The sequence below is a fragment of the Lagopus leucura genome, unplaced genomic scaffold (assembly GCF_019238085.1).
Source record: "Lagopus leucura isolate 7727_CA_CO unplaced genomic scaffold, USGS_WTPT01 Super-Scaffold_797, whole genome shotgun sequence".
In the NCBI taxonomy this organism is placed as follows: domain Eukaryota; kingdom Metazoa; phylum Chordata; class Aves; order Galliformes; family Phasianidae; genus Lagopus; species Lagopus leucura.
Genome location: NW_024962259.1, coordinates 1,985,438 through 2,012,109, shown reverse-complemented (window position 1 = coordinate 2,012,109; position 26,672 = coordinate 1,985,438). Strand labels below are relative to the sequence as shown.

General features: G+C 38.5%; 1 protein-coding gene across 3 annotated transcripts in view; it reads left to right on the top strand.

Moving 5' to 3' along the window:
• Positions 1-2,150: 2,150 nt before the first annotated feature.
• Positions 2,151-26,672, top strand: part of HELZ (helicase with zinc finger) — a 59,367-nt gene continuing 34,845 nt past the window's right edge. For all 3 annotated transcript variants that reach the window (XM_042865130.1, XM_042865131.1, XM_042865129.1), the window contains exons 1-13: positions 2,151-2,378; positions 4,075-4,111; positions 7,178-7,302; positions 9,934-9,990; positions 10,713-10,761; positions 11,185-11,260; positions 13,725-13,923; positions 15,015-15,122; positions 15,442-15,739; positions 17,105-17,372; positions 20,139-20,472; positions 23,677-23,807; positions 26,206-26,385. In XM_042865130.1, the coding sequence (XP_042721064.1) occupies positions 2,169-2,378; positions 4,075-4,111; positions 7,178-7,302; positions 9,934-9,990; positions 10,713-10,761; positions 11,185-11,260; positions 13,725-13,923; positions 15,015-15,122; positions 15,442-15,739; positions 17,105-17,372; positions 20,139-20,472; positions 23,677-23,807; positions 26,206-26,385 (2,072 nt within the window). In that variant the 5' untranslated portion in view covers positions 2,151-2,168. The remainder of the gene's footprint in view (positions 2,379-4,074; positions 4,112-7,177; positions 7,303-9,933; positions 9,991-10,712; positions 10,762-11,184; positions 11,261-13,724; positions 13,924-15,014; positions 15,123-15,441; positions 15,740-17,104; positions 17,373-20,138; positions 20,473-23,676; positions 23,808-26,205; positions 26,386-26,672) is intronic.

The window sequence follows — 26,672 nt, the reverse complement described above, 5'->3', positions numbered from 1 at the left end:
AATGCCGCTCTTTTGGTATGCAGTCCTCCAAACCGTTTTGAGAAAATGAATAATCCTGACATTTGTTCTGCTGCATGCTTCGTATTTTAATCTCGGTTTAGCAGGCAGAAAGGCTGAAGTGCATGAGTCATTTGCTCAGTTTCTCAAGGAGCTGAGAATACAACGTCCTCTGCAGCGCTCTCCAAATCTACAACTGACCAGAGAAATCTGTGGCTGCTGCTGGGGGTGTCAGACCTCTCCACAAACTCGTTCAGTGTTTGTTGCAACAGCCAGCGTAAGGCAATTGGTAAATAACGTTTTGCTTTTTGTAGTGCTGTGGTGGGGAAGAAGGGCTGGGTAAAGGAGCCTCCCTCTGCCTGCTGGTTGTGCTGGCCAGCGTGGGATCTGTGTATAAACTGTTCTTCTGCAGTAAACACACAGAAGCTCTGCTGAGACTTCTGGTCAAAGGAATTTTGGTTCTTCGTCAGCCAGGAAGTGAGGAAATCAGAAGCACAGCAGAGTTCATGAAATCCTCTCTTTTCAGTCCCTCGGGAGGAAAACAAAGTACGTGAGAAAGGCATCAATTAACTGTTGTTGTGCAGCAAACCCTGGGTTTGTAAAGCTTGCTGTGCTATAGAACTTGAGTGAAATAGAAATCTGTTGCATTTTTAGTTGCACACAGAAGGCTCCTTGCATAAACATAACACCTAACGGTTCTGACTGAAAACGTGCTTATTTAAGTGATCCAACTGAGTGTTGATGTAGTTACTCCTTAGATGGATTTTCTCATGTGTATGGAAATGCAAAAGCTACTTCATATCTGTGTTCCTTCACCTCTACAGTGGTGGATGTGAGATGTTTTCATATAAATGTTGTAAGAGGGAATGTGGTTTAAGTCAATGTTGTATTCGGAAGTCAGTGTTACCTTACGTGTTTCTGTTGCGATACTGAAAGTAAAATCTTCAGAATGGTGGGGAACATGGCATGCTGTCATGTATTGTATTGAACTTCTTGCTTGCATTTGCACTGTGTGTTGGCCCAGATGGGTGTTAGTGAGAGAAGTGGGATAGTGAGGAGCTTTTCTTATGTGGAAGATATCTTTATTTGATTTTTCAGGTAATTTCTTGAAGTTATTCTTAGATTGGTTAAAAATCTACAAATGTGAAACGTAAAAGAAAACTGCAGTAGCAGAATTTTCAGGGATGTTGGAGTGTGTCTTTAGATGCCCATGGCAGTTGGTATCATGCCATGGATATGGGCAGTGTGCTGCTTGCTAACAGTCAATGTGAGAATTCTAAAGTTTCCCTCTTTCGGTTATCAGAACATGTTTTTTTCAAGTCAGCTTTGAAGTAAAATGTCTCTAGAGATGTATCTTTAAGTATTATGAATGAAGGCACACCACAGATAGAAATTATGGAAAGGCTTTGCTTTTCTGTGAGTAGGTTCCATTGTGGATAACCATTTGTCTCAGTTCACTGGCAGGTGATGATGTCTGTCTTCTCTATAGATTTCTGTCCCCCTGCTTCAGTTTCCCCCCACAGAATGTTTGCTTCAGAACTGTTTAAGGGGTTCTGTTGGCAGGGTGTTGGTGTGGTGGGGGCACTTAGGCTTTCTCAGACACAAATGCAACTAAAGCTCAGCAGGAGCTGTTGAGTGGGTTCCTGCTGACCTCCAGCTCCTTCTCATCCTTTGTGTGTCTGATGTGCTTCATCCACCCCAGAGGCTGGCCCGTGTGCCCTAGGAGTAGTGAGGAGTGCTATGAAACTGAAGGTATCTTGGGGAAAGCGCTGCAGGCTCAGGGAAGTGGCTGGTGGATGAGCTGCATTGCTTCCAAAGCAGACTTGAGAACACAGAAGCCTCTATGCAGCAAAGTGCTTAAACCCACGCTGGCATTGAAGTTTGAAACCACTATATATATTTTTTTTAATCAGTCATGGGCTTAAGTACCTTCTTGAATTAGAATTGAAAGTGAGAGCCAGGAGGGCTGTGAGTAGGAGCGTGGAAAGAAGATTGGGAAGAGGTTAGTTAGGTTGGGATAGGGAACACAAGTGGCGTGGACCAAAGGGGATGTGCTACAGCACCTGGAGGTGGGAACGGCAGTTGGTTGGCAAGTTGTCACTGCCATCATGCAGCTAACCAACGTTTTATCATCCCCTCTGCCCCCACTCTAGGATTTCTGTCCCTGAGTCATGGCAGACAGAAGACCAGAGAAGTCATGTGAACAAGCATGTGAATCCCTTAAGCAGCAGGATTATGAAGTGGCAGTGAAGCATTGCACAGAGGCACTCCTTTCCCTCAGCCAGTACCCCCCAGCTCACCTCCCGGAGGCATGCCAGGCAGAAATCGACCGCATCAAAATCGAGACTCTGCTGTATAGAATTGCTTCCTTTTTACAACTTGTGAGTGTGACTCTTTCATAGTATCTAATGAACTGGAAAGAACAATCAAGTATCTTGCACCATCAAGATTTATGTAAAATTGTGTTTTCCTATAGTTGCCATACTGGTTTGCCACAGAATCCTCATTGTTAAAACATGTTTGAGGCTTCTGTCTCGTAGTTTTCCCTGATCTGTTTATTTTTTCAAGATTGGTACCTCTAAATAGTTTGGGTCTGAATCACAGTTTCTTAAAGTAATAGAGAATTATCATTTTTTAAAATCCAAAGTATATTCTAAGAAGAAAAAATAACTGGTTTTGAGTATTGTTTTCATAAAAGCTATGCTGAATGCCATACCAAATTACCTTCTCTTTAAAGAGCATTAAATTAAACTTACAGATGTAAATGCTCAAAAAACAAAGTTAAGAAGTGCCAGAATTCAGGCAACCAGTTCATACTTAATTTAGCTGTTTTTGCATAACCTAGCAGTAGTCTTTTAATATTTGATCACTGCTAGTTTTCCATTGCTAGGCTGGAGCATGTCTGCTGAAAGACGTAACTCTCAGGCTCTGGTGGATTTTGAATGGAAATATGAAAACTGGGAGCTTTGTAAGGGTTTTTGTAAATGCAGTCCCTGAATTGTAGGTGATGCCATTACCAAAAGTGTGATCTTCCATGAATGCATTAGAATGCTACAGTTCCCTAAGGGAAAGGACGTTGGAATGGTTAATTTCTTTACCCTTCTGTTTTGGAAATGTTGTTATTACAGATTTACAGGGGCCTTCTTGTCCTCAAATCTTCACTTATCAGTTATGAACAACATCATCTCACATGGAAAATGTTTGGCTGACTTGTAAGACCTTGCTGGACGCCTTTAAGATAAATCAAGCCCATTCTTTAAATAGATAGTTAGCTATTCCATGTGCAAAATAAGAATTAGGAAGCTTCCTGAGTTTAGATGTGACCTATCATATAGCTGGCTTGGTTTTGCTGTTTGTTTTTTTAGTGGCACTTGTGTTCCCACAGATGGACTTCTCAAAATCATTTCCATAGGTCAGTAGGCAGATAGATGCTTAGCAGTGTTTAACACATTTCTGACCTGAATGCCTCTGGAAATGCTTTGAGGCACCTGTCTGGATGTTCAGCGTAGTGGCATTTGTGCAGTAAGCCTTCAGGGATTTTGGAAAACTCTTTGCAATCAAAACCTCTCTATTAAAGAATTACAGAGATACTTTAAGTACTTAAGTATTAAAGATTTATACAGATTTTTAAGTAGAAAAATGTCTTTGTGTTTTAGCAAAAGATGTAGTGTTTAAAATCATCATTGATAAGACAGTAAATAAACTACAGACCCTCACATTCCAGCAGCACAGTATTAGCAGCAGTTGGATTTTTTTTAATCTGGAGTCTAGGAAGAAAGTCAAGGTTTTTTCAGGATGCTGTCAGCCACCTACAGATGGGTACACAAACATATCTTTGCACTTTCACGTACCTCCTTTACAATATTCATTTACTGAGAATTTGAGGACAAAATCAGCATTGTAAAGGTTCATTAGATTGGATTTGTCAAGTGACTGATGTTCTTTATGTGTTCTACCCTGGGAAAAAAAGAGCCAATGAGTTTGTAAAAGTTTTAAGAAAATTCTAATTGAAGCATGTAGTTGTTTATGCCAAGTGGAATAATGCTATTTTTAAACTTTTCATGTTTTACCTTTCAGAAAAAGTATGGGCAAGCAGATGAAGACTGTAGGCATGGTATGGTTATTTCTTTCTTTTACTATTTAGTGTTGTAAATTGCAGTCAGTTGTCTGAATTTGTTGGTTTACTAACAGGGGATGTTTTGCTAGTTAAATTTATTTGTTTTACAAGACTTTCTCTACTTGATTTTCTAAGGAGATCTCACTATTTTATACCTTACGTTCAGGTGCCAGAACTGAGAAGCAGCTTTCTTAGGCATAGGGGTGCTCTTGGGCAAGTAGATATTTTACCATATGGATGTAGGATAGATTGATGATGATAGGATTTTTGTGATGATAGACAACTGGTTGTTCCGTATTCCTTCCTAGGGTTGTTGGTTGATATTTGGGTTTGCATATTTGGTGTTGATTCAGAGAGATGCAGCAGGATGGTGTGCTTATGTTCATCTCTATTTGCTGGAACTTCCAAACTTGTGGCTTTTCAAGTTGAGCCTTTTGTGTTTCTGTGCCTTGTTTAATTGGGGCATTTTAAAACATTAGCAAGGTTGGTTAATTGCTTTGTAACTGATTTATAGGGAAAGTAACTCAGTTCTTACTGAGAACTCTGCTGAGTTTGGTACACATTTGGTAAACAGTTGATAGGTTAGATTTGGAAGAACAAGCAGGGCAGATCCCACCTTCTGGTTTTTGGTTTCTTAACTATTCTTGAATTTTAAAGGAAATTTCCTGGGATGACAGTTTTGTTGCATGGACTTTGTGATTATACTGTTGTGATGTTTCTGTGCAGTGGTGTTTATCTTTTTTAAAGCGCATTTGTCTTCACTGGTACCCAAGTTGTAGACCTTTCTTGGTCTAACTGTTGATACATGCCAGTTGCCTTTCATGATGGCAAATAGGTGGGAGAGGGAGCTGTATGGAAAGAAGAATGACGTTTAAAGGAGGCAGGAAGGAGAATCCTTTTGAATGAATGGTGTTCTCACTGATGCAATCTGATGGATTGTTGCAATGTTAGTTGGGTCACATTTGTCTGTTGAACATTTTTCTTCTCTTGGCACGTTTGTCAGAAACCAGCATCTCAGATGAACCGTGGTGTTCACTGCATTTTTCCTTTCTCTCACTAGTTGTGCATGGAAAGGGGTGGAATAGGAGCCAATCAAACCCAACCAATCATTGGGTAGACTTGAAAATTTGAAAAATCTAGAGGAACCAGCTTGTATCTTAGTGATAAAGAACCAGACCAGTGTAGGGTTAATACCTTGAATTCATGCCAGCGTATTCTGCATGTGCTTTTGCCAGATCTGAAACTGAAGACATTCATCAACTTCACGCCATATTTATTTGCCAGTGTAAAAGTAGTGTGTGTGTTCCTGTATATTATATACACCTTATTTTTATGCATATAGCAATCAGCAGTTGCACTGGGGTTCTCTTTGTTATGCTGTTATTGATTGCAGCCTAACATCTGAGTATTTTCATTGTAATCCTTAAAGGTTTTTGTTCCAGTTTTGTTTGAAATATCCTTTGGGAGAAAGCACCTTAGTATGGCCTAACTGTATTCCTTGATGCTCACAATTATTTTTCAAGACAGACTTCTATTTCTTTGTACAAACCCAGTGTGTTACATACCTGTGACTGTTCTACTTTGACCTTGAACGACAAGTTGTTTTGGGGGTAAATCAAGAAATGCATGTTCTGTATAGTGTAATGCTTGCATTGTTACAAGGAGTGATAGTAAATAAATCTATTAAGCTGCTACACAAATCTTTAACAGAAGGAATTAGTTCATGTATTGTAAAATTTTATGTGCAACTGCATGTTTTAGCTGGGTAGCACTGTGTGGTTAATGATACAGAATTTCATAATTGGACATCCAGTCTTTGAGGCTAAAATAGCAAACTGTCAGACGTGCTGAAGCTATTTCTGGTGTTGCTGCTTCTGGTTTGGGAAGTTGGCTCTATTTTTGGAAATGTGGTCAGTATCATCAGAGTGGTGAATCTGGAGTAATCCTGGAGGGGCTGTACAGACAGTATTTAGTTACCATTTCATTTTGATGGGCTGTCTGATCAGTTTTGTGTACGTGTTTTTGTGGGACTCTTATTTCTGTCACATTTGATGTAGTTTCTGTTAATGATGTGAACGTCTGAGTGAGGAGCTTTGCTTTATCATTCCAAAATGTAATCCTGAAGCTGTGGCGAGTTTAAAATTCCTGTTAGCAGTAACACAAGCTGTTGGCACCCATGGTCTGCGTGAATAGCAGTATATAAACACAGATGCTGATGTTGCCTGCAATAACAGTAATACAGATTTGTATTCTGTATTTATTTTGTAATTATTATTATTATTTTTTTTAAACAACTGTCCAGCCTTCTTTTCAATTCACGTGCTCAGCTTCACTGGCCTTTTAGTTGCTCAGGAGGGCATTGCTTTTTCTGGTCAGGTAATATGTGTGATTACATGTTATGCCTGCTGGTCTGAAGCAAGGCTGTGTCATGAAATAAATCCTTTCACTATTGGAAGCGTTGCTGAAAGTGTCTGTTTGTCTCACTAGCTGATCCAGTGCTAGAAAACATGAGGCAGGTTTTCTGTTACGTGGAGCTTGTAAACTTCTGGACTGAAACAATCGTTCCTATATCCTGAACTTTACAGCATAACTGAATAAAAGCCCTTTTAAAGTAACAGGAATTGACCACGACGAGGTTAGCTATATTTGGAAACTACAGGGCATGCTTTTTGTGAGCATGAATGGATCTTCCTGAGCATGTTTGTGTTACTGAGAAGTTGTTGGTTGCTGGTTTTTTTTTCCCCCTTTCAGTGAAGAGGAGGTCCTTTGTGTCTATGTCACATATTAGGATTTATCCTTCCCGTATTTAATTTTTTGTCTATTTTAGAATGTAAACATTACAGCCTTTTTTGAGACTCGTGTACAGCATTTCTTAGATGGCAGGAGACAAGTTTGAAGTTAATATTAGGCATGAGCAAGTAATACCAAGTCTTGTCTTTCAGAGAAGCCGTGCTTTTAATCCACGTTTCGGACATTATTTTCATGGTAAAGATGAAGGAAAACTGTAGGTTTTATTTAATTGTATGCTGTGATGAAGCTAATAGTTGCTGGTTTGTGTTGCAGTGCTGGGAGAGGGGCTGGCCAAGGGAGATGGATCTTTCCGTGCGGTGCTCTGCTGCATGCATCTTAAAGGGAAGCTGCAAATTGTGTCTAATGTTCTTTCCAAATCACTGATGGGTGAATCACTGGTAAGTGTGTTTCCTGCAATCTGTGTAATTTTAAAAAGCAGTTTTGTATTTCCGTTTTTTTGGGGGGGATGTATTTGAAAAACAAACCTATGTTTGACTGGAGGCTTGCTGCAGAATGAGTGATAGCAAAAGCCAGAGATCATGCTGTGTCAGTGCTTAGGAGTCAGCTTGATTTAGACAAGTTTTTCTTCTCGTTGGCTCTGAATCCTGAAGAGGGAAAGATTAAAAAAAAAAAGGCAAGAAAAAATTGTATTTGTGTAATTTAATAGAATAATGTGAATTTCAAACTTCAGCTTATATTTTGGGTCTCACCTGACACCATTTCGTGTGTGTACTTCAGTGAATTTAACCTTTGAAGCAGAAAAAAATGTTGTTGGGACTATTAAGTAACTGGCCTACAGTGTGAGACAGCATGAAGAGTTTTTCAGGGAAATACTTCATCTTATCAAGGTTTCTGTTTTACCCTTGAACTGTCAAAAGATTTTAAGGTTTAAAGTGACTGCTCAGATGGGGAAAACTAGGGATGTGTATAAGTCTCCAAAGAACGATATCCTTTTAATTCCTCTAATCTTGATTAAACAATATGCAATTCATCACCTTGAACTGCTGGTGGGCTCAATCCAGAGATGTGGCCTGTAGTGCAGAGAAGAGCAACTCATGTCAGACTGTGACGTGTGTTAAGTATCATGAGAGACTGTTACCTTGAAATTGGGTTTGGGGAAGGAAAAGGAGATAAAAATGAGTTCTCTTTTGGAGTAAATTGCTACACGAGCGTTGCCTTGTAATTACACATTTCTAAATGATTAATCATGTTCAGTATTATTAAACTGTGATGCTGAAGTGTAATTTTTTGGGGTATTATTATATGAGTTGTGTGTTGATACTTTATTAGTTATGCAGAGTCACTTTCCTGATGAGATATCTATGAATATGGATTTTTAAAATTTCTTTTGGAAAATATGTTAGTTGAACCAAAGACGTGAAAGTGCACCATGAGTGATTGTGCCTTTCCTAGTTAGACATTCACCTAGAAAACAACCTGCGGTGAGCTGAAATCCATGACTTGTATCCTGGTGCTTGACTTAAGCAGTAGGTGTTTCTGGGGGAATGTTCTGGTTGTCTCTCTGTGCTGAATGTATCCTGATTATTTTTTACTTCTTTTTTTTCCTTCTCTCCATCCCTCACTGTTGACTGTTTCTACATAAATAAAAGAGATTTCTTTGTCTGGTTGGTGTTTTCTAGTGGGGAAAAAAGTTTCATTGAAAAAATCCTGGCAAGATTGAAGGAAACTTGATTTTAGAAAAAATGAGTAAAAATCCCCAAACTCCTTATCATAGGGAATGTACAGTGGCCTTGTTTGATACTACTGTACAGAAAGGTATCTTCCTATGTGATTCCAGAGTTCTGTTACAAAGCAGAATGTAAGAGGTTTACACTTTTAAGGTCATTGTTCACTGTTGCTTTTGGTGGGAATGTTAAAATCAAACTCATTCACTGACTTCCGCCAATGGATGAGAAGAGAAATGAAACAAAGTTTTGGAAGGAATTCATTGAAGAGCTGGAATCCCTCCACTTTCCTCCCCTGTGACTTAAAGAGAGTGACTCTTGGTTACTTCATTTATGCTTTAATACATTTAAGCTCAGCAGGTTCAATTTGCAACCTTTCTGCTGAGGAAGTGAAAAACAATTTTGGAAAAAAAAAAAACAAACCAACAAAGCTTGTGAATTGTTGAGTACATAAATCTTCAGCAGGGCACCAAATAAAAATGTGGAGAAGTCTGGTGAATGCAGTGAGACTTAAATTTCTGCAAAAATATACTAGAATTAAAACAAAGATTGTTTTTGGTTTTGTCTTGCATGAATGTAAAGCTGTTGCACACTAGTTATCTATTTGAGCTAAACTCACTTTTGAAAGGTTTTAATTCAGGTATGCTTGAACATGCAGGTATTTCTCGTTACATTGCTTATCTTCAGTGAAAAATCCAAAAATGATATAGTCTGCATCAGAGCAGAGAGAGTTGGAAGCAGAAATCAGTAGGCTGTAAAATACATCCTTAAGAAGAAATGAATTCATTGCTGCAGTGGCAGTGACAGTTTATTATATTGATTCCTTTGGAGCTGAAGTGTTCAGCCATAGCATATGGCTGTTGTGTAGTGCTTTCTGCCAGCAGCTTACCAAGTGCTGTGTAAAGGCAGGCAGTGTTACAGTCAACATTTTCCAAGTGGGAAGCCGAGGCATGAAGATGTGACTGCAGAAGGTGACCCAGCAGGCCAGTAGCCAAGCTGATAATAGAGCAGAAGTTTTGAGCAAAGAGCCCTTGTCCACTGGGGCATCTTGCCTCCATGGCCACCACTTGTGTGTGGGGTATTGGTCTGGATGATAGCATTCAGTAACGTCACTATTAATATTATCTGTCTCGGCTGGTTGCCAAACTTAAGAGGTTTTGTTCTACATGTGCTGCTCTTGTACACAGATATCATTTAGCACTGTGCATTGGAAGTCAAATTCAATCTTTCCTCGTGGCCCTTCATTTTGGTGATGAGAGGGATGAACTTGCCTGCTGTTGTTTCATGTGTTTGAAAGTTTGTGTTTCATATGTGAATATTTTTTTCCTTCACTTCTCTCCCCAGAACGGGATGGTAACTAAAGATCTGACACGACTGAAAACACTTCTTGCTGAAACAGAGGTAATAATGAGCATGCTATTGGGGAAAATAATGAGTAGCAACTGATAGAACTGAAGAATATCCCAGCATGGCAGGGCTCACTTATTCCTGCTGGTTTAGACACAGTGGTTTCCTCTGGGCTGTTGGTCTTTACCACCTTTTCAGCAGCCTTTCCTAACCAGTTTCTCGTGATGTATGAGAAAATAGTGATGCTTAAAGGCTGAAGTAGCAAGTAGAAAGAATTTGATGCATTTTAATTATGTTATTTATTTTATTTTTCCCTGTTGGAAATGATTCTGTAGGACTTCAGTAAAATGGCATAACCACTCTCCGTCACTTCTTTTAATTTTTTTAATTTTTGGCTTCTTATGCTTTAAGTCATTGATTTGGGTTTTACTCGTAATATAGATTTTAAGCTGAGAGACATTTCAATATTGAGGTTGGACTTTTGGCCTTTTCAGTTTTTGATTGCAGTCCACATGAAAATACCCTCCTTGTGGTGGAACCCTCCAAAATTCTCTTCTGAAGTTGAGTGGACTCAGCCTTCCTGACAGAATTAATTGTATCACTGGTTGTAATCTAATTGTTACAGAATCACCTTTGTGACCATAACTGAGTTCAGACTTCTGAATGTTTTTGTATCAATTGATCTGAAACACATTTTACAAGTAAAGAAGCCAGAGCAGTTCTCATTGCTGAGATTGTTTTGTGATCCTTTATAACTGTATTTTTAATAATTGTAGGCAGCTGATAAAGTTCCATCAGGATATCATGTAGAAGATTTAGAAGAAGGTATGTAATTTATTTATAAAGCTACTTAATTTTGTAGTGAGAAGTCCTTGAAGATTCCGATGAATGTTCAACACTGGATAGCAGGCACCAGAAATCAGTCTTGACTGTTTATTTTGATGAACCCTTGGGATTTAGGTTGAATTATCTCATTGTTGGCTGAATTTGTTGACAGAATTCTCCAGTTATTTGTCCAAGTGTTGTACCAGAGCTTAATGATTTCTGCAAATGATTCAAATTTGCCTTCATACCCTTTAAACCTCTGTTCTAAATAAATTTGTTAAGAATTGAAGATTATTTTTAAGGTGGATAATTTTGTGTTAATACACTTTGGATTGATGTTTAAAGGCATGGTTCTCTGGGTGCTATCAGAGTTAAAAAATAATTAGCAACTAGTCAGAACTTGGGTTGCTTTCCTACCTGCAGGGTCCCGGGATGGCTGGCAGTTCCGCCCTCCACCCAGGGGAGTCACAAGCAGTGAAGAATATACACTATGTAAAAGGTAACACCTTTTCTTTATACCAATGTTCTCCTAAGAATCAAAACACTTCCTCTTTGACCAAGCTGATAAATGAATGATTAAATGTTCAGAAAGGTGAAAGCACTTATTAGAACTGGAGTTGATTCATTCATAGTTTTTTAGAGAAGTCAGTTTACGCAGAGGCACCTCAGTTTTTCTGTATGGTAAAATCACTATTTCTATTGTCTTTAGGATAGCTTGAGCAGCATTTTTCTAGAGGCAGGGCAACATCTGTCACCTTCCCCTCCCTTTTTGAATTTGTATAATTTCAGGTGTTTGGAAATTCACTTCCATAGACAGTATTGTTAGCAAATGGAAGCACAGTGAAGCATGCTTTGTCAGCATATAGGTGCAAGCCTTCAGATGGGTGGGCTTTGCTGAAAAGTGGTCTTTGCTTAGAAGATGCTTGCAGAATTTCCCTCTGGATCTCACAATGTCCATTTAACCTAAATTCTTATACATAGGGGTGAATTTTCTTGCTGAAAGTCCAACAGCTTTTAGTTGTATTGAAGTTTCTTCTCCCCATTTCAGTCCACCAGTCAGTTCTGCCTGTAGTTTGTCCCGATATAATGGTAACTGCTTATGTAATAATGTATTATGGGGAAAAAAAAACAAAAATTACACACTTCATTCTGCTATATCTATAATTTATGCAAATGAGCAAAATTGATTGCATGGGTAGCAATCTGACTTGCTTTTTAGATGGCACCACTCAATTCTGTTGAAATTGGAGTATGTTTGATGTGATTTTTCTAGAGCTGCTAAATCCTGGAAGCTGTTTACTTTTAGCACATCTAATCTATAATCAGTATTTTAAAAGGAAGCCTTTAAAAAAAAACAACTATTAACCTTCATGATAACTTTCCGTTTAGCATCTGTACTATATTTCCAGCCGTTGCTCTGAAACCTTCTTCCACTGAAGCTGTGATTAGCTTTACTGGTTACTTATGTGTTAACCTTTACAGTGAGAAAGATGTGCTTTAGTCAGCAAATCCATATGAGCAGTAAGATTCTGACCATGGATTTAAGGTGTTAATTTTTTTATAATGAGTTGGCTGCAGGTATTGAACGTGAATTTATAAAGTTGTGATTTATTTTTCCCATGCACCGTAAAGCTGTAGGAGTCTGTTGTATTTGTTCTGGGTAACGAAATTATGGAATTGCAGGGGTATTAAATAAGAAGCTAATCTCAAAAGGGAAAAAAGGTCTTAACACAGAAAAGTTGGAAAGCATGCATGATGATGACAGATTTTTAAGGTAAAATGCTTTTCTATTAAATAATGGAAAGGAAGAAGCAAGTCTGCCAGATTATATATGTTATATATATATTCTAAATACCTTATAATAATGGGTTGACATATTTTATACTTTTGCTCCATTTCCTTTGGGCCACCATAATGGCAATTATGCTTTAGCATTTTAATACATCAATGCAATGCTGAATTTGAAAATGTGTGATGCTGTATTGAAATTGCCTACTAAGAAAAATATTTTCATTCAAAAGATATTGAGGATCATAGCTTGGGAAAATCTGCAGTAACATCATAGTATATATCATGCTTCTTTTATTAGAGATTTGACACTTAAACCTTGAAATACTTTTAACAACCTTTTCTTAAAGGAAAGGTGTTATGTTGTAATCAGTGATGAAAGTGTGGCCTGTATATCCAGGTGCTTTTGCTGCAAGGTTTTTGAGTCATAGTCAAGTATTTTGTCAGCTAGTTCAAATTCACATGCTAGTTCATGCTGTGTTTTGTGTTACGTAATCTGGTTACTGTGGAAATGTTTTTCAATCACTGATGACTTCTTCTGTGTTTGTCAATGTTGCGGGGTGCTGACAATCATTAATTTAGATGCATCAGCTCATGCTATGAATTTTCAACAAGTCCTTAACTCTCTAAAAATAGACCCTTTTGGACCAAGGGAAATAAATCTTTTCCTTGAGAGATTTCTGTGAAGGTGTATTTCGTGGTTAAGTCCACGGGATGTCACTGTTGTGCTGGGAAAAACTGCTGATTGAGCAAATACCAGCTGATGGCATGACTATTGCAGGCAATTATGCTGCATCTTCCCTTGTGACAGCATTTTATTCATGTTAATACAGTGCCTAGCAATTTCGGGGGTGGTCTGTGATCTCACTGTGTTAATTGCTTTACAAACATTTGATTCTTCTTTGGAGCTGGAAATCTGGTAAGAAATCCCCGTGTGTTTCAAAGAAATCTGACACATCTTTTCAGCTTTTTCAGTAAGAGGCTGCTGCCTGTCTTACAGAATGCTGTGTGTTTATACATTTCCAGATTAATTCCCATTGACTAAAACTGCCTTTAGTTCAGAGAAAGCTTTAAGGAATGTCCTTCTGGCTTTAAAAGTAAGACTTTGATAAATTTCATTTTTGAATTGGAGAAGGGAAAGTTCAAGGCATAATCATTTTCCGTATTTTATGTAGATTTTTAGAGCAAGGGATCTGCAGGTACGGTGCACAGTGTACTTCAGCACATTCCCAGGAAGAGCTAACAGAATGGCAAAAGCGATATGCTTCCCGCTTGATCAGATTAAAACAGCAGAAGGAAAACAAACAGTGTTCGGGCAGTTATATGGAAACCTTGATTGAGAAATGGATGAATTCGTTATCTCCTGAGAAAGTGGTAAGGAAAATATACTACTTCCCTATGTGCTCATGTTTTAAGCTAACAGATGAGCCTGTTTTTGGCCCTTACTATCAGAGCTGGTCGAACTATTCATTACCAAGAAATTGTCCAAGCAGTTTGCTCCCCTTTCCATCCTGCACTGTCTCTTCTTACAAAGATACCAGAGACTTGAACTCATTTCTGCAGATGTAATCGTCCTTTTCAGGAATTCATGGTAGAGTTGGTGAATTACAGTTTGTGGGTTGATCACAGTGTGCTCATTTTGCATATTTACCATTCCTAGTGCAGGATGAGTCAGGCAAGTCTCATGGTATTGTTTATGTTCTGTGAGAGGATGGCACAACCTTTTAAACTGGAGAAAATAAATGTTGATGCTTTCGTGACTTAGCAGAGAATGCTCTTGTTTTTGCATGGCTCCTCTTCTTTGCCTGCAGCTGCAGACACTTTAATGAAGAAAAGTCAATCTCCAATGTTCAAAAAAAAGTTTGAGTGCTGAGGAGTGAGGGGTATGGATATGGTGAATCCTAGCAGCTGTTGGGAATTCCAAAGAACGTTTCTGTGGCATTCGACCAGCTCTACTTACCACTGACCCTAAGGAGTTTTCGGTCCATCTATTGTTGACTTAAGTTTGGGAAGAGTGGACTTTCTGCAAAATGGATTAACGAGTAGAAAGTTTCATTCTCATTTCCTGGTATCTCTCGAGTTCTCATTGATGTCATTGAGATCTGGGGTCTTCTGGAAGTACAGTCTTGGGGCCTCATTGTGTTGGATCCTTCATTCTAAATATAATCATGTTCTGCTTAAAATATGTACAGTTAAGCTTTTGAAAATCAAGTCCTGTGGTTAATTACTGTAAATGGTCATACTCTCTGCCTACTCTATATAATACAGTAGATCTGGCTTGCTTGTCTCTGAAGTAGGACATGTTATATTCAATTTCCACACAGGACTTGCATCAGTTCTGCACAATCTGAGACCATTCTTTTTCATTTTTGGTTCCAAATTACTGTGTTTTTCCTGAATGCTTTTATTTTGACTTTGTAGAAGTTTAATATGCTCTTTTTCTTTTAATTTTTCTTTTAATCTAGCTTAGTGAAAGTATAGAAGGAGTGAGAGTAGAGCATAATCCTGAGCTATCAGTAACTGTCACCACCAAAAAGTCTCATCAAACTTGGACGTTTGCTCTCACTTGTAAGGTAAAACCGCTTATTTTTTGACATTGAGTGAGTAATAAAAACGAGAATGCATTCCAGAGCCTTTTGTGATTAAAATTGTGTAGTGCTTGTTTTTAAAACAAAGCAGTTCACTAGCACAGTGCCTTCTCCAGCAGCCTTGGTGGCTGTGCATCAGGTGCCCTGGTTTGCACTGTGACTTGTGCCTGCAGGACTCGTACCTGCTTTGTCAAGTTGAGAATTCTTGTAAGCTGTCATTGTCTGACTGCAAATAAAGACACTCTTGAAATAATTTTTGTTTTCCAACGTAGTTAATTTCAACGCTTGCATTTTTTTCTGACAGCCTGCAAGAATGCTGTATCGAGTGGCATTGCTTTATGATGCCCATCGTCCACATTTCAGTATCATTGCAATATCTGCTGGAGACAGCACTACCCAGGTATCACAAGAAGTTCCAGAAAACTGTCAGGAATGGATAGGAGGAAAGATGGTCCAGAATGGAATAGATCACTATATATACAAAGTCAGTATAGCCTTTAACACGGAAATCTTTGGAACTTTTCGCCAAACTGTTGTGTTTGATTTTGGATTAGAACCAGTCCTCATGCAACGAGTAATGATTGATGCTGCTTCAACTGAAGGTAATGTATAAAAAATTTATTCTTGAATAATGAAAGCTTTTAACGCCGTCTGTTTCTTCTTTCACGTTTCTGGGTGGAGCAGCATCTGTATTAACAGTTAATGAATAACTTCTACTGTGTATTATCTTAATCACATGTATGAATATGAATAGTGGACATAAGCTTCAGAATGTGTATAGGTTGGCTTGGGTGCAGTGGAGGCAATGTCCTTAGGATTATTATACTACATCAGGATATGGCTCCTAAATCTTGTCAAAAAGCTGAGAATTTCTGCTGTAGTAGTGTCTTGCATTGATGAAAGTGCTAAACATGTAGAAAAAAGGTGGGGAAGATCACAGAAATTCTTCATAATTCATTAATCAAAGAAGACTGTGTCTTTTTTCTTGCAATCTCTGACTGCACTTCTCAAAGGCAAGAGATGAACTTGGGTTTATAACACAACAACTGTGTAACAAATTTTGGAAATGCAAGGAAAATGTGATTTGTGTGTGTGTGTATTTTTAAAAAAATTACATGTTGCTAAGAAAGCAACAGTTTTATATTCCCAGCATTTATTTGCAAATAAGAGATTAACATCTTCAGCATTACCAAGAAGAAACTGTGAATAGCAAATGCAAAGACCACAAACCAGTCTTTCCAGATGACCAAAGAGCAGGAAGTCTGTACAAGTTGTAGTGTCTCTTGAAGCACAGAATATTGTATTGAGAACAAGACACTATGTTTAGAAGCAAGGCAATGGTCTTTTCAGGAACTATTATCTGATCCTCATGTAGCTGTCTTGGGTAATCATAGCTGACAGACTTTCGTAAGACATCAAGTTTTGGGAGAGCTGGTGCCCTTTTATTTTAGAACTGTTTAAGCCTCAAAAAAACTAAGTCATAATTTGTTTGCAAAGTCACTGTTGAACTAGTGTGTTCTGGGTCCTCGCTGCTTAAATTAACTGGAACAGCACAGGGAACAGCCAATTCAAGTCCATGTGAAAGAGGTAGGTGAAGTTGAGGTAGAAGTCTTTAGCATTAGTCAGTGATGTTTTCTTTTCTTCTGTTGCTTCTCTGTGTACAGAGGGATTCCAAAATCTTAAAGCAGTTTGTTGCTGATGCTTATTTTGAATGCAAAGAGTGTTAGCTGTTTAATATGTACTTGTAAAGCCAAAATCCTGGGCCTTTGTTAAGGTAATTTGAGAGCCGGCTTGCTCTGTGTACACCTGAAAATTGGGGATGGTAAGTCTGGCAGTGAATTTGCTGAAACTGCTGTGGACAGAGGAGACTCTTGCACTTCATTCATTCTCTCTAATGGGATTATTTTTAGTAGTGTTTGTTTGTTTGTCACTTAGCTCTTTGTCTGCTTTGTCTATTATGTACTCAGATCTTGAATATCTGATGCATGCACGGCAACAGCTACTAACTACAGCCAAGCGTTGGGATTCTACTTCTAAGACTATTGTAGAATTTGAACCTAATGAAACTACTGAATTGGAGAAGAGCCTTCTTACCAGATACCAAATCCCTCTATCTGCTGACCAGTTATTTACACAATCTGTCCTGGACAAATCATTGACCAAGACCAACTATCAGTCACGGTTGCATGACCTCCTTTATATTGAGGAAATAGCACAGTATAAGGAAGTTAGCAAGTAAGTAATGCATTTACAAAAGTATATGCTATGTGTTTGTTACTGTTCTGTTACAGTGTTGAAGGTGACAACTTTTCTGATTAAGCCTTCGTGATTGGTTAAAATATTAAGTCATCTTTTTGCTTGGAGATAAAGTTGAATATGAATTTGAAAATATGGCTAATGCTTAACAAGTGTTACTTAGTGATGCTCATTTAAAGCAGGTTGTACTGTCAGCTTTTTGCTTACAGTTGGAGGCACTAAGCTTCTGTTGTACAGTGGTTTACCTAATGTGTATATAAAACTTATATATATTTTGGGCTCTCTATGCAGAAAGAAAATGAGTTGTTGTGAAATATGCTGCAGAACTAGATTGTTTTTGCTGAGTGAATTTTCACATCAAGAATTACACTCTTGTGCCTCACAGGAAGGCAAAGAGCAGCACGCCTGTGGAAATGAAAGAATAAGAAGTGTGTTCTGTGTAATGCTTTCCTTATGGTGCAGTGATAAGGTTTTGGTCTTCTTTCTCTATCTTGTAGATTAGTAAGTTTTAATAATGTTCTTGAAATCTTCTGCTTTGATAGTGTTGATGACAGAAGCATTCTTTTGATCTTGTAGCTGACCCACTTAATTGCAACAAGGCTGAAAGTAGCACACTTTTCTCATCCTCTGTGGCTAAGATCACACGCTTGTTATTCTCTAGTGAGGTGCAAGGTTGCAAGCCTAGAATTGGGTCCAGAAATACAAATGCAAGTGGGTTGTCATAGCTCTGAAGTTCTGTCAAGAGTCAGTGTGTTGATGAGCAGCTACACTGTAATGCATTTGTGACACATCTTGTAAATCAGTAGGGTTGTCAACATGGTCTTTTCTGACAGGACTGGAATAATATGACTGCAGCTCAGGTCAGAGTGGAATGTTGATCCTGGCTTTGCACTTTCTAGGAGAATAGTTGCAGCATATGAGGCTGTCTGAGTGGAACTACTGAAAAGTACTGGATGAAAGTTGCAGTGACTTTATGAAGTCCTGAGTTTTGTTATAAGGGAGTCCATCCTGAATGGTCTTGAGAAACTTTACTTTTAAATTGTGTTTATTCCAGTATTTCAGGGGGTGTTTGCAAGCATATGCAACATGACTGCATTACAAAGTAAAGCAATAAAGGTTAGAGTAAGGGTGCTATTACTGACTCATTTTCAAATGCAGAAAGCAGAACAGTGTTCTGATCTAGATGCTAGCTTGGTTTTTGAACCCTTTGCTAGATAACATCTGCTGATGTAGATACCATCTGCTGATGGTTTTAAGAGACATCCTTTTTTTGTCCATTCAAAAGAGAACCAGCCTATGGTAGTTATGTTGGCTAAAACTGACTGTGTGTTTTCTTGTATGAATGTCAGTGAGTGTGAGGTAACATTGCTCCCTCATGCACTACGTCATCTGCTTCCAGAATTACAGAACAGGTTTAGCCCCAAGGCTGTGCAAACTTAAGATTTTGATTGATGGAAAATAGATTTGTTTTCATCATTACTGTGTCTTATATTTTACCAGTGCTTAAGTACATGTCGTCCTGTGCATCCTGTCTGAGGTGTGGAAATGAATGTAAGATGAAATATGTTGAACTTTGAAGAAAATGTTACATGGGGCTTTGTTCAGAATGTCTTCACTTGCCATTTCAGAATTTGGCTGCAGTGGCTGTGCGTGAATTCTTGATTTACCTGATATTTCTCTGATTAGATTTTGCAATGAGGAATCTCGCATAAATTCCTTCCATTAAAAATTGCAATTTGTTGATTTTTGTATAAAGCTCACTGCAAAACAAGGTGAGGAATACGTAAGAGGAAACTTTTGGATTTTTAATTCTAATCCTGATTTGTGTAATTTAACATCTTGCCAGAAGGTGTCAGCTTACTCACAGAGAATTGATAATCTGTGAACTTGAGATTCCCTTTAGTATGGTAGAATCAATTTATTCACGTACAAAAACAGTAATTTGTGCCTTGTGTCAGATTGGCAGTAATGATGTTTTCCTTTTCACAAATCTTTTACAGAGGTTTTTACAAATGAAAATTTGAGGATCAGTGAGTGCACTTTTAGCAGCTTGGGGATTCCATTTTAGGAAGTTGTAAAAAGCTTTTGCAAAATAAATTCACAGTAGCACATGGTTGTACCTCAGGAACAACGGAGAGCTCCTGTTTATTGTAGTACAGATGATCTATAGCCTTTTTTTTTTCTTTTAATGCCCACATTCTGATGTTTAGGAAGCATTTTAATCAATCCATCTGATTTATAGGTATAATACCATTTTCCTTCTTCAAGATCTAGGCTTCTTTCATTGGTGTGCAGCTTGGGAGAGGTGGATGGAATAAATAGAAATCTTATTCTGTTCTTCTGTACATCTCTCCCTGAATAACACCTAGAACCAGTTACAAAGGTTACACAGTATTTACATCTCTTTTTTTTTTGCTAATTTGGAACATGCACAGCAGCTCTAGTTCACCCTGAACTTATTTTGGTCACAGAGATTTGATTTAGTCTAGTGAAGGTGGTTCTTGCTATTTTATTTTTTAAAGCTTCATTGATGTTGCTTTTCTTAGTTGTATGTTTCATAGGCTGACATCAAAAGGAAAGCATGTAAATGTTCTACAGCTACATACTTCTGAAGGGCCACTTCAGCTATGCTTGTTCAAATACAGTTTTATATTCAGAGTGTTGGGCAGTGCACCTTAGGTCTGGATGCATGGAATTCCCAAATCGGAGCATTTTCCTGTACTTACTAGATGCTTTCTTGCTTAGGTTCAACATAAAAGTGCAATTGCAGATTGTAGCAAGCTTCATGCTCACTGGGGTTTCTGGAGGTGCAAAGTATGCCCAAAATGGACAACTTTTTGGACGCTTTAAGCTCACTGAAACGCTTTCAGAAGACACTTTGGCGGGACGGCTGGTGATGACCAAAGTCAACGCTGTTTATTTATTGCCTGTCACTAAAGAGAAGTCAGCACAGACCCAAGGAACCAAAGAGAAGGTTTATGAAGCAGCTATTGAAGAGAAAACAAAGGATTACATCTTCTTGAGGGTATCCAGGGAATGTTGTGAAGAGCTTAATCTTCGGGCAGATTGTGAGATGCAGGTAAGCCTGAGAGGAGGCTGTTCTGGCATGTTTGCATTACACCTATTTCAGCTCCACCCAAAATAATTGCTGGAAGATATAGTAGGGAATTTTTTTTTTAATCTCCTTGTGATACAGAGAAAGTAGAGTGCAAATGAGAATTTCAGGTAGGTGAAATGTGTATACTTATATACTTATAAAATGAATATTGTCACCAGAGTCCACAGGAACCTTTTCATTAACAAAGTCAAGGGAAGGAGTGTTAGGATTTATTTTTCCTCCAAAATAATAAACCACTGGTGCTCTTTACATAGTCAGATGGTAATTTGGTAATTTGCATCTGAGGCAGTTGATTTTGTGTTGTTTCCTCCTGGTGTTGCTGTGGATTCTACTGCATTTATTTCTGGACTTGAGGTGAGATGAAGTTTTAGGGAAGTTGAGGCTATGAATGAGCTTTGTGCTGCTTTCTGCACCTGTGTCAGAACAAAAGGAATATCGTCCTCTAGTGGACAATTTACTGCCTTGGTGAAGGTGATGAGGGTTGAATAGATACAGGCCCGAGGAAAAGGAGCAAATACTTTTCTGATGCATATCCTGTATTTCACAATGGTACTTGCCTCCATTAACTCTGAAATACCTGTCTGGAAGGCATTCCATCACAACATGAAGAGTTACAACACTGCTGGTGGTGTTGGCAGTAAGATCAAGTTTTTGTTTACTTTGCAGTTAAAGTGAAATGAGGGGGGTGGAGTGTGCTTTTAAACCATGTTGTTATGCAGCTTGCAAACAAGCTTGCAATTCCTGCTCATGCAGTAAGGGAAGACAAAGCTGTCCTTAACTATTTGCACTCCTCCTACCTGTTCCCTTTGTGTGCCTGCTGTAGAATTCGCAGTTGACCTTGTTTACTAGCCAGAAATGACCTCAAATTAAGGTCACTGAAATTACTTAAATTGAATGCATTTTCACCAAGGAATTATCTCCATTTACTTTCTGTTGTGGAGACATATGTAGGAATCTTAATGTCTTAATTTAATGTGACTGATTGGTCTGGGAAGGCTTACGCTCTTCTGGGCTCTTGGTTTTGTGTTTGTTTTCTTAAAGCAATAATTAAATCTAGTAATTGATTCTATCAAAAACTGCACTGGCATTCCAAATGAGCTGGAGTTTGAGTAACTGACTTATTTTCCTTTGAGTGTCATAGAACCAGGCCTGAGGCAGCAAATCTCTTCTCCATTAAAAACGAGGTTCTGAGTTTATTTGTGAAATCATGCAGTGCTTCATATTTACATCAGTGAACTGGTGGTGAAATCCTCGAACAGTTACCTATATTTTAATGAATCGTGACTGGGAGGAAAGTTTTTGTGGTGAAACGTTGACTGAAAAATGTGGAAAGAAGAGTCCTCAGGTTAGAACTGAGGGTAGTACAGCTTGGAGGTACAGTGCTCCCATTAAAGATGCTGGAAGTCTTGCCGTTATCTCCAGTGGATTAGTAATCCCTGTGTGATTCTTAAACAAAATTGCTGTAATTTCTGTATATTTTTTGATAAAATGCCTGCCTTCCTTTTATTATCTAATAGTTCATCTTGGAGATTTCCTGATAATTTCCTTGTCTGTTGTCCTGGCTAAACTAAAGCACAAAGAGAATTTTGACTTGGGCTGGAATGAGCTGGTGCTTTAAAGCCCCTTGGCTGCTGCTCTTCTTGGTAACCAAACTAACATGAGACTGTTTTATTTTTGGAGTAGTTGCACTGTCTTGTCGTTTTCTGTGAACTGGCATTGGATTGACTTCCTTTCCCACTGTTTTCTTGTTCTGGAATGTTTATTGAAGCAGGTTACATGCTTCTCCTTCACAGATGGCCTCATTCAGTACTCTGCAATAGCAAACATAACTACATGACTCAATCCAAACTGGATTGAAAACAAAACAAATCACAAGCTGTGAAAATGGAGAATGCTGGTAGATAATAAGAGACATTGAACGCCAGCCACCTTTCTTGGACTCTCAGAAAGGGCCGTTAAAGTGTTGGTCAGATTTACAGTTTGTGTTTAAATTGTAGCTTTTTAGTACCAGGTGGGCTTCTGTTAGCCTTGGGTCTGTAGGAGCAAAGAAACTTCTCCTCTATAGAGCAAGCTGAAGTTGGGAGTGGTGCCACTTGCTTGGGAATCCTTTCCTAACATGTGGGATGCTGTGGGTGTGGGTAGGGGGTGCCTGGAGGGATGCTTGGGGTCACCCTCTGGCAGCGTGAGCTGTCACTGTCATTCTTGGCATATGCTAAACCATGCTGCTTTAAACAGCTGGCTGTTTCCTGCAGCAGTGGGTAGGCATCAGCTTTGCAATGGAACGGTGGGGAAAAAGAGGCTTGAGCATTTTTAAGAAACAAGCTTTACTACCAGTCAGAATAGTTTCTGTGAGCTCTGTGCCTGTTCCTTAGCTCCGTTGCTGCCCTTTTCTTTATACATCTTGCTGTAAGATGCAGTAGGCGAGGTGAATATGTAGTGCCTTGTATCTGTGAGAGACAGAAAGTTAATGGCTGCACTGATGTAAGCAGGTGTTGTTTAATACAGCAAAGCTAGTATTGCTTTATTTTTTTACATGCTGCATCACAATATGAACAGTGTTTTTAAATATAATAGGAAAGAAAATGCTGAGAGCGTTGAAACACAAGTAATTGAGAAGACAAACAGACTGTATTGATAAACAACTGAATTTTAGAAAATACGTTTTGGAGAGTTCTAACAATTCAACAGAAGTGACAAATTGTATTATTGCAGAATGTTTGGCTGGAATTAAGCACTGTTTGGGTTTTATCCCTGCTTGTCACACATCCGATCTGTACTATCTGTTTATCTGCAATAGCTTCTGGTCTGTTTCTGTTTTCAAGTTGTTCTTACGGTAAAATATGGGGGCTTAAATCTTTAAAAACGATGCTCTAGCTCAGTGCTGTTTTCAAGGAGTACTTTTTTGTGTACCAAAAATAATTTGAAGAGTATTATACTTTTTTTTTTTCGGGTAGTGCAGTAGAATCTAATCTTAAACAGCAAAATGATGTTACAGAAGGTGCTGTATTTTAGTTTGTTTACAAAAAAAAACAAAACCAATCCTGTTTCCTTCTGATAACCAGTGGGTTGCAGGAAGATAAAGTTATTGTATACAGCAAAATCTACAGTGTTTTCAAAAGAAATCATTTTTGGTTCACCTATTAATTCATTCATTTTGTATTGCAGGTTGAACTGCAGTTTCAGTTAAATCGCTTACCCCTCTGTGAAATGCATTATGCCTTGGACAGGATTAAGGACAACAGTATTTTGTTTCCAGATGTCAGCATGACTCCCACCATACCCTGGAGTCCCAACAGGTACAAGAATACAAACACTTTAATATCAACGATTGTATGGTAATGTAGTATTGAATTTCCCATAACAGATGGCTGAAATCTGCCCTGGAACAGGAAATATGTCTTGCTCTTCATTAGTGGTGAGGATAGTTCAGAGAAGGGAGTGAAACTGTTCTGAATAAAACAAGAAAGCTGCTCCTCTGAGGACTAGAATCTGTTGATTAGTTTTCCCTGTGGTTGAATGGTGACTTCAGTAGGCACTGCAGTTGTGTTGTAGCTGCAGCAAGCAAATCTGTTCTTATTTCCTGCTCTGCAGTTCTTCATTGAAAATATGTACTTGATAGAAATGTAAATATCTGTTGCAAGGATTCTGCTGTGCAGGATCTTAAACATGCAGACTCACTAACACGAGCAGTATGTGAGTACTGCTTGAGTTCGATGCAGTAACCCAAATTTGGACACACCAGTGAAGGGAATGGGAGAACAAAAGGGTGTGTGAATGAGGCATTGCACCTGTGGTCAGTCCTGAGATTCCTTGTGTATACATTGTACAGTTTCTTTTAGGACACAAAAACCTCCACGTTGTTTAAACTCTTCTGAGAAACCTTACAGGGATACAGTAATGCAATTAAAATAGTGCATCTTGAAGAGGAAACTTGGGGAAGAAACGAGGTTTTGTGGTTTAGGGAGTATGGTCAGTGTTCTTGGTGCATGGGGAAGGGTGGGGGGAAAAAAAAGCATGAAGTTTCTGTACTTAAACACCAGGGAAATGAGAGGTATGTGGAACTGATGCCTGTGCAGCACTCAGGGAGTTGTGTGACATCTTGAAGGTGAGAATTAAGAGTGTGACTGTGCTGCAATACAAAACAGAAGACAGGATGAGAAGGAAAGTGACCTGGCCACAAAACTGAGACAGCTAGAAAATCTAAGGCGAAAGTTACTGGAAAAAGTTGAGTTTGTTTTTGAAGTGCAGGAAGAACAGAGATGATAAAAGGGGGCTGGTGCAGCGTTCTGGGTGGGGAAGATTGCTGGATGTATCAAAGCTTTGTCAGTAAAGGCTGAAAGAAGGAAGCAGGTTTTGCACAGCTCTGCCACAAGCTAATGAAGGACAATGACAATCTGTTCACTGACTTAATTAAGTTTGGGGTAAATCTTGTAAAGAAGTAGTATTTAGGAATGGCTTGAAAGTAAGCAGTGATTTCAATGAAAAGGAAGGAAGGCAAGCAAGAACATTTTTCTGTTTTATGTCAGGAGCTTTATATTATCAAAAACTTACACAGTGGTTCTAGTTGTATAATTTGTACAACTGTTTTGTATTTTTTATATATGTAAATAATGTGTATAATGATTGCCATTCAGTTTAAGTCAGTGCAGTCAGCATGTTTTTTTTCTCCCTCTGATGGCTTGGTTTGCTTTAACTCAGAACTATTTTCCCTATACTTCTCTTGTACTTCTGTTTTATGTCTGTATTACTTTCCAGTATTTCTTAGGTTCCTCTGCAAGCTTTTTGTTCACAGCTATCTTAAAAGTTAGGACTTCAATCAGCTCCTCTTGATTTTAGTCCCTTCTGGTAGCAGAAGCTTTCCTTATTTGCAAGAATCATAGTGCTTGCACCAAAGCAGATCACGTTGCTGAACTATGGCCATATGTGCAGCAGTGACAGGTGTTTTTTACTGTGCGTGTCTACTTTTAAATCTGTCACTGGGAATATTATAAGCTGTGCCTACAAATCTTTAACCTCTTACGCTCGTTGGAATTTTCTGAAAGAATCTTTCTGTTAATGCTGGTATTTCAGATTACAGCAGAAGTTCTTTTAGACTTCTTTTTTTGTTGGAGGTGTGTGCTTTAATGATCTCAAAAGAGGGAAAAATGTCTGTAATTGGTTATTACTAGTTTTGTTTTTTTTTTGGTTGTTGTTGTTGTCTTGTTTGATTCTGAGATTCATCCTCGTTCACATTTACCAAGCCTGAGGTAATATAAATGTTGACTTTCGAAGCTGACAGGGTAAACACTGCCTGGAATAAATATAGCTGATGTTGCTTTTTGTGTAGTAATGGTAGGAAAACATTGATGTCTGCTTTCTTTTGTTATCAAGTAGTGGTTCAGTATATACTTCTGTCTGAAATGTGCGTTATAGTGGCTAATTAATGTTAAGCAAGATACTGTAAATTGGGAAGTAGTTGGATTCCTTTTGGAAAAAAAATACTGATTTATTGCAAATAGTATCAAGGTTTTGTGATACAAGCATGTTATATTTTGCTGGATCTGTTGGTTTGTTTTAGTGTGGCTCAGAATAACAGCATCAATACATTAACTTACAGACCTTCATGAAAGCTTTTGAAATCTTGCCTCGTTTCATTTCTTTTTGATGTGAGTTGTCACAGGATCTGATTTTCAACTCTTGCCTCCTTTTCTACAGACAATGGGATGAGCAGTTGGACCCTCGGCTAAATGCTAAGCAGAAAGAGGCTGTTCTGGCTATCACTACCCCACTTTCAATACAACTGCCTCCTGTTCTTATCATCGGTCCCTATGGGACAGGAAAAACGTTCACGCTGGCTCAGGCAGTCAAGCACATACTGCAACAACAGGATACTAGGTGAGGTGGGGCTCTAAATAGAGCAGTACATGATGAGCAAAGTGCCATTTCTGATGAAGTTCAGGTTAAAGGCAGGAGTATAGAATTTCCATCCAGCTTAAAAACAATCAAAATCTGAGCTACCTGTTACTGTTTCGAATGGTAAAGTAACTTTATAATCTTAGCCTGTATTTTCCATTTTAAACTATTTAAAATTGACAATATTGAGAAGGACTGTGATTTGCTCAGCATGGGAAGTTGTGCAGTATATTTGATAGTAAAAGCTGTTCCTTACTTAAAGTCGAGTC